This window comes from Monodelphis domestica, chromosome 1, assembly GCF_027887165.1.
Source record: "Monodelphis domestica isolate mMonDom1 chromosome 1, mMonDom1.pri, whole genome shotgun sequence".
Taxonomy (NCBI): domain Eukaryota; kingdom Metazoa; phylum Chordata; class Mammalia; order Didelphimorphia; family Didelphidae; genus Monodelphis; species Monodelphis domestica.
In genome coordinates, this window is record NC_077227.1 from 388,608,636 (window position 1) to 388,625,407 (window position 16,772).

General features: G+C 35.0%; 1 protein-coding gene across 7 annotated transcripts in view; it reads left to right on the forward strand.

Annotated features, from left to right (window-relative positions):
- Nucleotides 1-16,772, forward strand: part of FAF2 (Fas associated factor family member 2) — an 82,253-nt gene that overhangs the window by 12,654 nt on the left and 52,827 nt on the right. For all 7 annotated transcript variants that reach the window (XM_007474108.3, XM_007474109.3, XM_007474112.3 and 4 more), the window contains exon 2: nucleotides 9,404-9,472. In XM_007474108.3, coding sequence (XP_007474170.1) covers nucleotides 9,404-9,472 — 69 coding nt within the window. The remainder of the gene's footprint in view (nucleotides 1-9,403; nucleotides 9,473-16,772) is intronic.

Sequence of the window (16,772 nt, forward strand, 5' to 3'; positions counted from 1 at the left end):
ATGTAAGCCAATATTGCTTGCTGCTATGCTATTATGTGCAATTTGTCTTGAAAAGAATTTTAAGATTATCAATTTAGGGGAGTGAGCTTCTTGAGCAGCTACTGTCTCTAGTACTTAGTGTATATAGTAACCACTTAATAGCGGCTTTTTTCATTCATGTATAGCATTTTAGAGAACAGGACCTTAGAATTCATTGAATTCTAAACCTTTGTTTATTCTTTTAAAATTTTATTCCAAATTTATTAACCATCAGTAAAAACAAATCTAAACTAACAAAACTAAGAATGATCATGTATGAAATTGGCAAGTTACTACTTAGTTATATATGTAACCTTAAAATGCATTCTCTTTGTTTTTTTCCCCATTCTACATTCTTCCATATTCTTTTGGATTTTATGGTTATTACTATATTTCCATAGCTGTATCTCTTAGTTCTGTAGTCTTTGTTCCTTAGTGTCATGCTCTACCTTATTGTGGCCCAGAAATAAATGAAGACTAGGCCAGCAGAGAGCATAAACTCTCATAGAGCCTTCCAAGCTTGAAAGATTTCATGGTCAAGCCTGCTATTTGTCAAGGACCAGCTTAACCAGGTTGGAGAGGAATTGACTCATCTGCATTGGTAGAGGTTGTCCCATGTCTCATATTCATGAAATGACCAAGATGGTTCTTGAAGTATTTTAGTGTGTCTATTCTTCACTAGTGTAGCTAAGGAAAATAAAGAATGATAGACACTAGTCATCAATTCTGTTATTTTACCATGTTTCTTTGTATTTTTCATAGCAATTTCTTGTGGTTTAACAATATTTTAGTATGTCCCCATGCCATAATTGTCCTGCTCTTTCCTCATCTTTGGAAATATAAAGTGTTTATAGTTATAACTTTTGCCCTAATGAATAAAGCTTTTGTAAATTTTTTTTTTGTGTGTGTGTGTGTGCAAGAACATTCTTAAACTGCATTCTTTCTAATGGAACCAACCACTAAATTAAAGATTATGAACCCCTTATATATAGTGTTTTCCAAAAAAGACACCACTATTGTATCAAGCAGTGTACTGATGATGTGCTTATTTACTCCACAGCCCCACTGACATTGGTTGTTGTTTTTAATTTTTTTGTCAACTAAAATCAATCTCTGCATTCTACAGATGAGGAAAGTGAGATCTAAAAAAAGAAGATAGGGGGTTCATTGAAAGCAATTCCAATCATCTATTTAAATACATTGATTCTTAAAAATGGGAAACAATTGCAGGAAATGTCATCAACATCAATTATAGCAATCTCATACATTTTAAACAGAGCAGTTGTCACATCCAGGAGATCAAAAGAGATATACCATTTTAGCCAACAAACACTTGGATTTGTCAAATAGAATAATTAGACAATAACATCAGTTGCAACAACTCTCCATTTTAGAACATAAACTTGTTGGTAAAATTTTACAGAGAAGTATGGTAGAAATTATGGGCAGTATAATCTCATAGTAGCAAGAATCAGTTAGAAGAAAAAAATTTAAAGAAATTGGGTAAAGATACCCAAATCTGAAAAGCTAGTATCTTGATCTCTCTGTTGCCTAAGGAAGTGGAAATGACAGTGAAGAACACAAGATGGAAAAAGTGGTTCTAGGCACATATTGGTTCATTCTGGGTCATTTTGAAGTCACTGAGGGATCATCTTGACAAAACAAAGAGGCAGGGATACCAGAGGTGAGAAAAAATTTTGAACCATATGCCATCAAAAAAAAAAAGTTGGGGGGGAAGCTTGGTGGCTCAGTGAATTGAGAGTCAGACCTAGAGACGGGAGGTCCTAGGTTCAAATCTGGCCTCAGACACTTCCCAGCTGTGTGACCCTGGGCAAGTCACTTAACCCCCATTGCCTAACCCTTACCACTCTTCTGCCTTGGAGCCAATACACAGTATTGACTCCAAGATGGAAGGTAAGGGTTAAAAAAAAAAAGTGACAGTATTACTAACTACTGACATCTTCTATAGAGGTGGCTAAATGGCATGGTGGATAAAATGCTAAAATGGAGAATACATGAGTTCAAGTTCCATCTTACACTATAATAGTTTTACCCTTGGGCAAACCATTTAACCTTTGCCTCATTTTTCTCAACTGTTAAAAGATCATAATTGCACCTACTTCAGAAAGTTATTGTGAGGATCAAATGAAATAATATCTGTAAAGAGCTTAGCACAGTATCTGACACAGAAATGCTTGTTCCTTTATTCTTCCCTTCTTTTTATCTACACAAAAATTTTATAAGACTATTCATATTTACTAAAGACTCCCTTGATTAGGACATTAGAAACAGGGAAGTTTTTCAAGTGATATTTTATAGTAGATCCAATCCTTATAATAACATTCTTTGAAGAGTGTGGAGAAGACTAGACACCAGCATATATGTGGCTTAGTGACGATAAAAAACAATTGATTTAGAGCAAAATGTTGCCTTTAAGATTCTCTTCCAATGAATTGTCTCCCCTATGCATGACATCATTTAAGGATACTTTGAAAAGATGTTAACATCACATAGCTTTGTTTGACTCTATAGTAATATCAAGAGAGTTCTAATAATAATTACATTTCTATAATGCTTGCTTTACACATTAAGTACTTTTATTTTCCTTGTTTTTCAGATAAGGAAATTGTGAGACTCGGGTTAAGTGACTTGCCCAGAGTCACATAAGATAGCATTTGAACTCTTTTTTTTCCTAACTCAACATTTTACCTATTATACCATCTGACTGCTTCTAAGGGGTACAATTCTCAACAAAGACATTCCTTAATATTATGGAGAAGGTTCTATGCTGAGTCCAAGATGAAGAGAGTTCCTCATAGTTTTGCAAGGTCCTCCATGTACTCTTGTTTAAGGATGCTATTGTGTTGTTCGCATCAGCTCTAAATATCCACATAGGGGAAAAATGATTAAAGAATATGCCTTTTGTCCAGACTGTAATATGTAATTGGGTGACCAATCAATAGTACTTTTTCATCAGTACATATATCTAGGATAGACACTGAAAGTGGCAGATGACATGGGCCCAGAATTTCTTGGGAGAATAGTGGATTGGATTGCCTTTGAGAAATTGGTCCATGCTTTTGCTGACCCTAAGCTTCTTTCTGGAACAAAGGCAAATCTTTCTCTCTTTAAAAAAAAAAAATCATTTCATGTTAAAATAAAGGCTTTAGGGGGCATCTAGGTGGCTCAGTGGATTGAGAGCCAGACTTAGAGATGGGAAGCCTTAGGTTCAAATCTGGGTTCAGATACTTCCCAGCTGTGTGACCTTAGGCAAGTCACAACCCCATTGCCTAGCCCTTACCTCTCATCTGCCTTGGAACCAATACACAGTATTGATTCTAGGATGGAAGCTAAGAGTCTTTTATATATGTATATATAGTAAGGGAGAGGAAGAGGCTTCATTTTTGCAAGAACAAAATATAACTAGAGTAAGAGAAATGGTAGAATGAGGGAAAAACCTTTGTATCAAATATCTAAATATCTGTGATGCTGAAGACAAAAAGAGAATTAAAATGTTAGGTGTACATGATATCAAAAGCCATTTCCCAATAGAGGAGTGATTGAAGGATATGAATAGTTCTCAAAAGAATTGCAAGTTCCCTGAATCATAATGTTGACATGTTTTCTAGACTTCTTACATTCTCTTCCACATGTAATCATCTGTCAAATTCTGCCTTTTCTATCTTAAATATATCTCACTTCTGGCCCGTTCTCTACTCACATACATATAAGGGTAGTTCAGGTTGTTATCACCTCTCATTTAGATTATTACAGTAGCCATCTAATTGATCTCCATTCCCCGAGTCTCTCACTACTCTGGGGTATCCTACACAGTTGCCAAAGTAAATTTCCTTAAGTGCAGGTTCTATTCTACCAACTACAGTAGCTTTCTGTTACCTCTAGGATAAAGTACAAATTCCTGTTTGGTTTTTAAAGCCCTAATGAACCTGCTCCTAATCTTACCTTCTAACCTCAATGGACATAACTCCCACACTCAAAGATCCAGCCAAACTGACCTCTCTGTTCTTTACTTACTCTATTTCATCTCCTTTGCCCTTCAGGTTGGCCCATCTCCTGTTCCTCTAGAATTTACATTCTATTCCTCTTCATCTCCAATTCAGAGTTCCTCTCTTCCTTTAAGATGCAGCTCAAGCCCTATCTCCTACACAACCTTTCCTGATCTCAGAAATGGATGATTTATTCCCTTCTAAACTATTTTGTATTTCACTGTTTTGTATATGTATTATTTCTCTATGATAATGCATTTTTAATGTATTTGTATCTAATGAGAAGACCCCATTATTATGTAAGATCATTGTGATCAGTGTGTGTGTGTGTATGTGTATTCTCTTAGCCTTGTCACATAGGTGCCTAGGAAAATATTTTTTTGATTGAGTATTCAAAGTGATGAAATCACACATTCTTGAAGTATGAAATAGCAAAGTACTTAGACGCCCTATAAACTTGAATGGATTTTGGAGTAAACACTTCTTAGGACTCATCACTTTGAACCTGGGGCAGTGAGTTGATTCTAGCAAATGATGGCTATAAACACTGACCTTGGAAGAGAGCATTTCAGAGGATCACTGGCTTAAAAATGGGAAAGATATTTGTGCCATGAGTAGCTAAGAAGAAACCTGTATCTAACTATCTTCTAAGATAGAACATGATGGTTGGCTACATAGCAAGGAAAGGTCAAAAGACAAGTTATTTATAAAGCTGTGCTTTTCAATTTTGGTTAGATCAACTTCATGTTCAAAATACTACCTCCCCCCCACCCCCCTTTTGGATGTAATCCCCTGAATTTGTTGGTAAAGTCCTTTCATGAATAATTGAGAAAATAAGGAAAGAAAGGTAACCTATATGCCAAAGTGAGGCAAAGGCTTTGTTCTAGAAACACAGAAAGAACCAACATTCCAATGGCATTGGAATATAGAAACAATTGGAATAAATAGAAGAGAGAAACCCAGTTACTTTGGTCCTATTCTTGCCCTGAGTCTTTTTAATACAATTTACTTCTCTTCTCCTTTCCTCTCACCTCTCTCTAAATAAAAACTTTGTCAGCCCAGAACAAAACAAGTTTTATGCTAAATTAAAATAATCTACTCTTAAGTCTTTTGATTTGGGTCTTTTACCAGAACTGCCACTGGGTAAAAAAATTGTCTGGTTTTTGACTTTGTCCTTTTTTTATTGCTTTGTGGAGGTGTTAATAAGTGTGCCAGTAGCTAAAAAAATCTATAGGGCTATAGAGAAGCAGAGTAATTGATACTTATTATCTGTAGAATATTCATGAGAGAGTGATAAAATCTATTGGTTAATTTTCCTTGTTTGTGATCCTTAAAGACAAATTTGGGGAGTAATTTAGACCCAGGTTTTGAAGTACAGTAGTATGGTTGATACTTCTTAGAAATCTACATAAATAGCTAAGGATAGATATTTTGATGACATAGGTTCTTGCCTTCATGGAATCTAGTAATGGGGATAATAACATACATATATATATATGTGTATATATATATATATATATATATATATACACACACACACACACAGATGACTTTAATACTAAGATGATTTTTCTTAGGGAGTTTATTGATGGCTTTTCATTTTCTTTTTCTGAGATGAGATTATTTAAGTATTCTATTTCCTCTTTTGTTTATCTAGGCAGTTATGTTTTTGTAAATATTCATCCATTTCACCTAGATTATCAGATTTATTGTCATATAATTGGGCAAAATAGGTCCTGATTGCTTTAATTTCCTCTTCATTAGAGGTGAAATTGCCCTTCTTATTTTTGATACTGGTAATTTGATTCAAATTAACCAATGTGTTTTATCTGTTTTATGTGTTTTTTCATGGAACAAGTTCCTAATCTTATTAGTTCAATAGTTCTTTTACTTTAAATGTTATTGATTTTTCCTTTGATTTTGTTTAATTTCCAATTTAGTCTTTAATTGGGGATTTTTAATTTGTCCTTTTTTTAGTTTTTTTTTTTAAAGTTTCATGTCCAATTCATTAATGTGCTTTTTCTCTATTTTATTGATTATAAGCATTTAGGCATATAAAATTCCCTGTGAATGTACTACTTCGACTGTATCCCATACATTTTGTTATGTTGTCTCCTCATTGGCATTCTCTTCAGTGAAGTCAGTGATTATTTCTATGATTTATTCTTTGACCCACCATTTTGAAGAATTAGATTAGTTTCCAATTAATTTTTAATTTGCCTTTCCTTGAATCTCCCCCTCGTGGATTATAATTTTTGTTGTGTTATGATCTGAAAAAGTTGCATTTATTATTTCTTCTTTTCTGCGTTTGCTTGTGAAGTTTTTACACTCTTGAATATGGTCAATTTTTGTATATGTGCTTTGTGCTCCTGAAAAGAAGGTATATTCCTTTTTATCCCTATTCACTTTTCTCTAGATATCTATTACATATAACTTTTCTAAAATTTCATTTACTTCCTTTACTTCTTATTTATTTTTTTTGTTAGATTTATCTATTTCTGATAGAAGGTTGAGGTCCTCCACTGGTATAGTTTTACTGTCTGTTTCCTCCTTAAGCTCCTCTAGTTTCTCCTTGAAAAATCTAGATGCATTATCATTTGGTGTGTATATGTTAAGGGCTGATATTACTCAATTGTCTAAACCACCTTTTATCAAGATGTAATTACCTTCATCTCTTTTAATCAGGTCTTTTTTTTGCTTAAGCTTTGAGATTGCGAATGCTATACCTACTTTTTTTTGTCTCAGTTGAAACCCTAGATTTTGCTTCATCCCTTTACCTTTACTCTGTGTGTCTCTACCTGCCTCAGATGTTTTTCTTATAAACAACATATGGTAGGATTCTGTTTTTTAATCCACTCTGCTATTCGATTCCCTTTTATAGGTTAGTTCATCCCATTTACATTCACAGTTATGATTACCATTTGTGTATTCCCCTCTATCTTGTTTTAAAAGATCTTGTCCTTTCTCCTTTTACTCTTTCCTCCACTCCAGTGTTTTGCTTTTAATCACCCCCCCCCAACTTCTCTCTCCCTTATATTACTCCCCTCCTCACCACCCTCTTTCTTATTCGTCTTCTACTTCTCTATAGGATAAGATAGGATTCTATATCCCAATGAATCTGGTTCTTCTTTTTTCTTTGAGTCAGTTCCAATGAGAGTAAGGTTTAAGTATTCCCTGTTACCTCCCTCATTCTTCCCTCCACTGTAATAATTCTCCTTCCCATGCCTCTTTATGTGATGTAATTTACCCCATTTTACTTCTCTCTTCCCATTTATCTTAGTGCAATATTTTTCACTGCTATATCTTTTATTTTTTGCAAATCATCTTAAACAGCATCTGTATACACATACACACTCTTCTAACTATTATGATAATGATGACAATTTTTAAGAATTATAGATATCATCTTTTCATATAAGAATATAAACAGTTTGCATAACAAGAGGATTAAGGTGCAAATATGCTTCCTAAGTTGGAAAGTCATTACCAGTATGACTTTAGCAGAGAAAGCTTTCTGGAGGAGATAGCATTTGAGTTGGATATGATGAGTTTAAATTCTTCAGGAAAAGAGGAGGAAAGACATTTTAGTTACCAGGAACAATGTAGTGTGAATAAGGTTATGGAACTAGATCAACACATGATGTGTTTTGTGAACCAGGAAATAAAAGAAGGGAAACTATGAAATAAGGAGGAAAAGGTAGAATTACCTAGCTTGTGGAAGATCTTAAATGCCAAGGAAAGGAATTTGAACTTTCCTCAGTAGGCAATAGATTTTACTGATGACTTTTGAAGAGAGGAATGATGTGAACATATCTATAGTTAATAAATATTATTCTATAAATGATAAGGATAGATGTGCAGTACTTGTTGCTTGGGAAAGTATGGAATTCTGGAGAAGTACCTAGCCAAAGTGGCAGTTACAGTTTCCTGTCCTGGAAATAGTTATATTACTTGTGCATTCCTTTGTTGAAATTTTATCAGGGGAATAAGTGTTAGCTTTCAAGGGCTTTTGAATGTGTATATCCATATCCATATTGGTTAAGATTGTCCTTTGTTTTGACTCAAGATGCAAGTGTTTTATTATATTGGCTTATGCCGAGTATTTTCAGCATATTTTTCATTGCCCTTTTCAGGATTGGTAATTTTTTTAAAAAAATATTCTGATCAGCAGCATGACTGAGAATACTAATGGTAAATCTTTTTCCATATAATGGAGACCTTGAAATGTGAGTTTTCCACAAAGATGTGTTGTATTCCTGGGCCTAGGATCATAGATAGTGATTTAATTTACTAACCCAGCCTGCTAATGTTGCTCCTGATGATTTTTGACTGTTCAGGGAAATGTCAAATATATTCTTCCCCTACCCACTCCAATGCAACTGTTTTATGATTGGTCAGTTGTAATTAACAATAAGTTTTGATCCTTTAGGACATTCCCCAATTGTATTGAGTTCAAAAGATATCTTGCTTTTAGATTAGACAAGTAGGAAGTACTTAATTACATCAAGTTGTGTAAGTTCTCCATTATTTTGCTTATTTCCTTTCCCAAAAATGTTTTAAACATTATTAACAATTATTATTATAATATATTATAAAGACCTATTAACAATTTATTTGTGTTTGCCAAACTGTATACACAGATCAGATGTGGGGTAGGTTGAAGAAAAATGATGTTAGAGGCTAAGACTTGGTTTTTAAGACCCTTCTTAACTTTTTCCTTTATGTGGACCACACTGTTGTGATAAAACCTTAAGAAATTTTAAGGAATTATTTTTCACTTTTATATTGTGTGAATTATTGTAAATTCAAACTTAAATTTTCCTGTATTACTTTAGCACCTGTTTCCTTTGCAGAAGGCCTTCTCTCCAGATTTTCATTGTGTCATAGAGGTGACTGAGTCATTAAAGAGTATGCCATTGGAACTTGAGCTCTGGCAGGTCCTATCAAACTGTAGTGTTGAAAATTGACCTGACAATCAGCTTTACTCACTTGACTTAAAGCTAATCTAAATAACAAAGGAGGATTAATTCTCTGGTAGTAATTTTTTTTGAGTCTACCTGACCTTCCTTTTAATCTCTAAATGTATGATTCCATGAACTCATAAAGGCCAACGAAAGCTTAGAGAAAGTTGAAATGTGCACTGAGTGAGGAATACTACTCACATTAAAATCATAGATCTTTGAAACATTGAAAATAGTGACTTGCTTTATAAGAATGACTAACTTTTAGTATATTATATCTCACAGGCTTGTTATTTTAAGCTATAAAACATTACATACATGTGAATTACTTTAATAATCATCTTTCTAATCATCCTAGATGGGTAAACACCATTTTTTTTCCAATGTAGTAACTTGCTTTTTTACCTTGTCCCTTAGGATTTGACTGGAATCGAATCTATGGATCAATGTCGTCATACTCTGGAACAACACAACTGGAACATAGAGGTACACTTACTGGGGCAGGTTTCTTTTCTAGTCTCGTAAAGAACCAAAAAACCTAAATTTCTTTATAATGCTTTGTTTCTTTCTCCCACTTGATAATGACTATTCCATAGTTTCAATTAAACATTTTAAAGTATTTACCCAAGAGAGTATGCTTGGTGATAAGACATTTATTAGAAATGCCTGTAGCAGCTAGGTGACTCAGTGGATAGAGAGCCAGGCCTAGAGGTGGAAAGTCCTGGTTTCAAATCTGGGCTTAGATACTTTCTAGCTGTGTGACCTTGGGCAAGTCACTTAATTCCCATTAACTAGCCTGTACCACTCGTCTGTCTTGGAATCAGTAGTATTGATTCTGAGATGGTAAGTAGGGTTTAAAAAAAATGACTTTTTGACTTTTCCTTCAGACTTATAATACAGATAGTTACTTATTATACAGGGAATTATACATGCACAAACGAGTATGCTATAATAATGCTGTTATAGAAATAGAGGAAAGAAAAAGAGTACTACAAGAAAATGTGAGAAAAGGAGTTTTAGCCAGGGCATTTGAGGATGATTTCATTGAGAAAATTACTTCAGTGTAGGGACTTGAAAAAACAAACATAACAGGTATTGTAAAAGGACATTTCAGATATAGGAAAGGGATTAAAATTGGAGAATACTCAATGGTCCAGTTTGGTTGAATAACACAGAACATCAAAGGGGAACAGTTAATAAAATAAAACTGGAAAAGTAGTTTGGTGCCAGATTATGGAGGGTTTTTAACTTCTGGCAAAGGAAGTTTTATCTAAGATGAAGTATGGAACCACTGAAGGTTTTTAAGCAAGGAAATTACATAGATTGATGACTTTAGGAAGTTTTGGTGGTGATTTGTTATATTTGTAAAGAATGAATTGGAGAGAGCAGTTTGGTAGTAAGAATAGTTTGGTGGCTTTTTTTTATAGTAATCTAGAGAGATGTTGCCTGGATAAATTAGCTTGGTGACAGTGTGATTAGAGAAGGGAAAGGGGACAGATGGAAGATATAGTAGAAGTAGAATTAATAGGATTGTACTTGATTAGATGAGCTTAAAGAAAATGGAAAAGTCAAAGATGATTATGATTTTCAGCCTGAAGAACAAGAACGGTGGTCCTTTTGATAGTAATAAGGAAGTTATTGGTAGGAGGAGAAGACTTTGGGGAGATAGTAATGAATTCAGTTTAGTGTCTGGTAAATTTTGATGTGCTATTGAAATATAGAGGTAGAGAATTCCAATAGAAAGTTGGACATATGAGACCAGAGTTTTAAGGAGAAGGGAACTAGGTGTTTAGATTTAGGATTTATCTGCATGGAAGTGACAGTTCAGTACATTTTAGTGGATGAAATTGCTGATGAAGAGGATGTAAAACAGAAATAACTTGAGGTTGAAGCCTCTGGGCACAATTGCACTTTAGGAGTAGAAAGAGGAGGAAGAGAAATCCATAAAATATCCAGAGAAGTAGTGGTTGACAGGTTGCGAAGAATCAGGAGAGTACAGTTTCCTGGAAGGTAAGGGGAAAAAAAGAGTATAGAATGGGAAAGGTGTTTGTCAACATTATTATGTGTTGCAGAAAAATCAAGGAGAATGAAGTACAGGAAAAGACTATTGGTTTTGTGATTAAGAGGGCATTGGTGAAGCAAATGGAACCAGGAAATCAATATAGAATAAAGAAAACACTGAAAGTCAGAATAACTCTTATTAATTGTAATGACCCAACTTGGCCTCAGAAAATAAATTTTTTTTTTAAACCCGTACCTTCCATCTTGGAATCAATACTTTTTATTGGACCAGATTTGAACCTAGGACCTCCCATCTCTGGGCCTGACTCAATCCATTGAGCACCTAGCTGCCCACCTCAGAGAACATATTAATAAACATACTTCTCACTTCTGAATAAAGAAGGGGCAGTGTGGTACAGTGAAAAGAACAGTACCAGTGGAGTCAGAGAACCTGGGTTTAAATCCAGCCTCTAAATTTCTTACTATCTGTGTGACCTTGGGCAATTCACTTAACCATTGAGAGCCTAAGTTCTTAACTGGCAAAATGAGGGGGTTGGACTCTGAGAGCCTTTCTACTTTTATGTCTAGTAATGCACATGCTATTCGATAGTCAACTGTGTAGGGTAGTTTTTCTTTAAAAAAAAAATTTTTTTTATGTTACAAGAAATAGTACAATATGAGAAATAGTAAGACTGTGATATAAAAGCAGACAATAGCTTTTTAAAAAAAGGTTATGATTTACCTCAGAGGGCAATACCAGTAGAGTAGTGGGATTAGAAGCAAATGATAAGATTAGGAGGAAATAATGTAGTAGTAGTAGGAGGAGGAGGAGGAAGGAGAAAGGAGAAAGGAGAAGAAGGAGGAGGTAATAGGAGGAGGAGGAGGAAGAGGAGGTGAGGTAGCAGGTAGTAGTAGTAGTCATTAGAAGTTTAGCAGAGATATGGAGCAGTAGATTGAAGGGTTGACAGGATCAGAGGAAGGTTTCAGATTTTTTTTTTTAAAGGAAGGGAGAGACTTGACCTGAGGAGGTTTATAGGCAAAAAAGCAATAGTGAGAGAAATAAAAGATGAGAGAAGAGATAAAGATTCCCAGGGCAAGATTTCCAGAACAGATAGGAAGGAATTTGATCAAGGCCACTGGTGCAAGAGTTGGCCTTGGCAGAAGGAAAAGTAGGAGAGGATAGCTGAAGATTTAAAGAGGTTCTGAACTAGGGAGGGAATGTAAAAGAATTTGGCTCTAATGGTCAGTCTGAAATGTAAGAGCTGGGATTAAATTGGGGCCTTAAAGGGAATGATCATTTCTCCTTTATTTGAATCTTTCTTATGCATATAAACTGTTGTTGTTTTCCTGTAGTTTCTATCTTATCTGACTCTTGGTGACCCCATTTGGGGTTTTCTTAGTAAGTTAGACTGGTTTTTCATTTCCTTCTCCAGCTTGTTGACAGAGGAGGAAACTGAGGCAAACAGTTAAATAATTTGCCCAGGATCATATAACTAGTAAGTGTCTAAATCCAGATTTGAACTGGGGTCTTCCTGACTCCATGCCTGGCACTCTATCCACTGTACCACCCAACTGCCCATATAAACTATTACTGTGTTGGATTTAAGGGGAAAAATACCTTATTTTTATTGGTGTCTTTTGTTTTAGCATCACATTTATTTTTGAATATATTCTTCCCAAATCCCCTACTCAGCAAGCCATCCTTTATAACAAAGGGGGCAATGGATAAAAGCATTTTGGCAAAACCAACTGATATATTGACTATGACTGAAAATGAATTACTTTGCATTTTGTGTTCCCTATGAATGAATGAATGAATGAATGAATGAATGAATGAATGAATGAATGAATGAATGAATGAAAAATTATTAGATATACTACACTAAGTGCTGGGGATACAAATGGAGAAAGAGAGACTATCCCTACTCTCATGGAGCTCACAATCTAATGAGGGGTGGGTGGGAAATACATATATCAGTTAAACGGTTAATGGCAAAGCCTTGGCATCTTTAGAATTCTTCATCAGATAAGATGACAATGAGTGCTCAGAGGTCTGGAGAGTATAGGGCCGGTGGGAAGACACAGTAGTTTTTCTCTTTCATGCTTATTTAAGCATTGTGAGCAGCTGTGCTGCCTGAAAAGAGGATTGGAGCTGGAAGGTTTTGACCCATCACTTCTGGGAAGAAGCTCAGGGGGGGCGGGGCTGGGAGGGCGGATATGGGCTTTTGAGGATCAAAGTGGAAGAAGGGGAGTCATGGGGGATTCTCAAGGAGGGATGAGAATGTGAGGAAGGCATCATCCACGCAGGAGAGGGAAAAGAGGAGGGACATGGGATGGAAGAACTTCTTCCAGTACCTGCTTGTGCTTGGTCTTTTCAGTGCCTTGATGTCTGGAAAGTAGACTGGAGACCTTAAGAAAACCACAATCTCAGAAAAGGGAAAGCACCTGTTTTATCTAGATTTTATGCCTACCACAATATTTTGTACATAATAAGTGCTCAGTAAATATTTGTTGAATACCTCGATTTTTTTAAATTGGGTTTCTAGTTTCTAAAGATGAAGGCAGAAAATGGAAAGAATGGACATTTTTGATAAAAATCATGTTATGTTTGGCTAGGAGTAAGATAAACATGTTCTTGTTAAAATTGTGGTTCAGAAGAGATCTTCATGTTAATTGGGTTATTATATACCATATATAGCTACTTCTCACAAAATTGTAATTTATAACCTAAAGAAGTATTGGCCCAGAATATAAATAGGTTCAAGAATGGCTTAAATCAGTGGTGTCAAATTAATAAACAGATTCCTACAGGCTGCATATTGACTTATAAAACTATAAGTTAACATTATCTATGCTATATAATATTTTTATTAATTTTGCTAGACATTTTTACAATTACATTTTAGTCTGCTGACCAGTACTTGGGAGTCTTATCACAACCTTAGATAACCAGTTAGGGATGTTACTTATGAACTTAATAAGGGAATTCAGATGTTTGAATATCAGATATCAGTCAGCATTTATTAAGCACTTTACTATGTGCCAAGTACTGCACTAGGGCCTCAGAACACAAAGACAAAGGTGGTTTTCTTGCCTACAAAGATTTTGTAGTCTAGCTATATTCTGAAATTTTTGAGATCATATGATAGATATTGATGCTTTTCTTTTTTTAAATCCATTACCTTTGTCTTAGAATAGATTATTAGTATTGGCTCTGAGGCAGAAGAGCAGTAAGGGCTAGGCATTTGGGGATAAGTGATTTGCCCAGGGTCACACAGCTATGAAGTGTCTGAGGCTGTATTTGAATCCAGGACTTTTTGTTTCCAGCTGCCCTTAGATATTGACTCTAGTTTTGAAGAATGAGTGGACCATTGATCTGACTGAGCAGATGTTTTGTTTGTTTGCATAAATTTAAGTTTTTTTCCCTTCAGTACATGGATCATTTTTATTAGGGCTACCTACTCAAACATTTAAAAATACATGTCATCATAGTTCTTTAGAAAACGGTCCCACGTTCTTTACATGTACTTGTTTAAAGTCTTACACTAATATATATTCTCTTTTCAATTATAGTTATCTGCTTTTTCTATTCTAATCAGACTAGTAAATTGCATGTACTGGGTATCTGCATTTAAAGAGTTTATATTTAATAGCCATTTAGCACTGTATTATGCTTATTCCCCATGAGCCCTCTCAAGAAGTTTAGATTGAGATTCCTGCCCTTAAGAAGCTTATTTACCAATTTGTGAGGAGACCAAGGCTAATATGCATATAGCAGTTTTGAAGGGCTTCATAAACAGGTGAGATATGAGTTGGTTAATGCAAAAGGTAGTATGTAGTAGGAAGAGTGCTAGATTTGGAGCCAGTAAGCTATGTAGTAGCTATGTGACAATGAACAAAGCATTTAACATTTCTGAGCTTCATTTAAAGATTTAATTTTGTATTGTATAAAGATTAAATTTGTATTAACATTGTATTCCAATGCATTGTAGACTGCATTGGAACCCAGTTTGTGGAAGTACTTGAATGGTAGCTGGATTAATTTGGACTTTTTACTGGAGGTGTTGGGGAATTTTTGAGAAGAGGGAATTGGTTAATATTAAAGCAGTGCCTTGTGAAGAAATATGGATTGATTGGATAAAAGAGCTAAAGCCAAGTTAGATTGAGTTAGACTAGTGGTGTCTGTAGCGGTGATGGCTAATGCTGCCAGATTTATTAACTGAAATATATTTATTTTGATAGATTTAAAGTTCAAATGTTGTTCTTGATCTCTGGTCTCATATTGTAACTACTGCCATCTGGTGGCAGTATTTTTGGTGTAGAGTTTTATTAGGTACTGAAAAACTCATGCAGATTAATATATGAATTTGAGAATTATGTGTTCCAGTGACCATATTTAAACATACTTTTCATTAATCATTCTAGATTGGTTGCTTCTTGTTGCTATTTAGGAAAACACGTTAATCTCAACAGTAAGTTATTTTGTGATTATAGCATGGAAGAGTAGGAATGTTTATTGTGATTGCTAATCCTTTTCAGTGGTGTATGGGTTTGTGTTTGACTCTTTCATAGAGAGTGGAACTTCTTGATCTTGTTCCCAGGTTTTTGAGTGCCCTTCTTTTTGGTTGTATAATTACATCCTTGCAACTTTTTTTTATTTTACATTGTTATCGTCCTCTCTGGATAAATGCAAATATTATAAGTGTGACTTGTTTGTAGTAGAAAAAGTGAAGAATTTATTTAGAGATCATATAGAATTCAAGGTGACAGTGGAACTTCCTCATGGAAATGTCTTTTTTTTTTTTAACCCTTACCTTCTGTCTTGGAGTCAATACTGTGTATTGGCTCTAAGGCAGAAGAGTGGTAAGGGCTAGGCAATGGGGGTCAAGTGACTTGCCCAGGGTCACACAGCTGGGAAGTGTCTGAGCCCAATTTTGAACCCAGGACCTCCCACCTCTGGGCCTGGCTCTCAATCCACTGAGCTACCCAGCTGCCCCCGGAAATGTCTTGTTAACAGGTGGAAATGATAGTCTAGAGAGCAAAGGCAGAATATGTAAATTTGGGATTCTTTGGCATAGAATTAGAAATGGAAGGCATGAGTGTATATGAACTTATATAGGGGGTGAGTATAGAATGAGGCCTTATGTGTTTTGAGAACTACTGAGCCAAAGGGGACAAAAATATTTGAGGATCACACAAAATATAGCAATAATTACCATTAATTTTAGTTAGTCTGGGGTTTTTTTTTTGTTTTTTTTTTTTAGAATAAGATTTAACATCAACTCAGTTGTATGAATAGGAGTCCAGGAACTGGGTCCTTGCTGTTGTAAGGTATTCATTTTATTCTTCCCTAATTGACCATTATACTACTCCTGACATCTGCTATACCAAACCACCTCTTCTTTCATCAAATATTTTGCCAAGAAAATTGAAGGTATTGCCTTTTGTTTTAGTGTCTTTTCTCACTCATTTCAAAATATCCTGACTTCATCCCTTTGTCTCCCTTCATTTGCTCTAGTCTCAGACAATCCCTCTGTTTGTTTTTGTCCATTTAACTTTTATTTTTGTTCTCAATAACATGTAAACAGAAAGTTTTTAACATTTAAAAAAAATGTCATTCTAAAATCCCTTCTTCTTTCCCCTCCCCACTCCTTCAGAAGCCAAGCATTTTGATATAGATTATACTTGGGCAGTCATGTAAAACATTTCCATAGTAGCCATGTTGGAAAAGAAAATGCTGACCAAAGCAAGAATCGTAAAGAGAGTTTAAAAAAATATGCTTCAA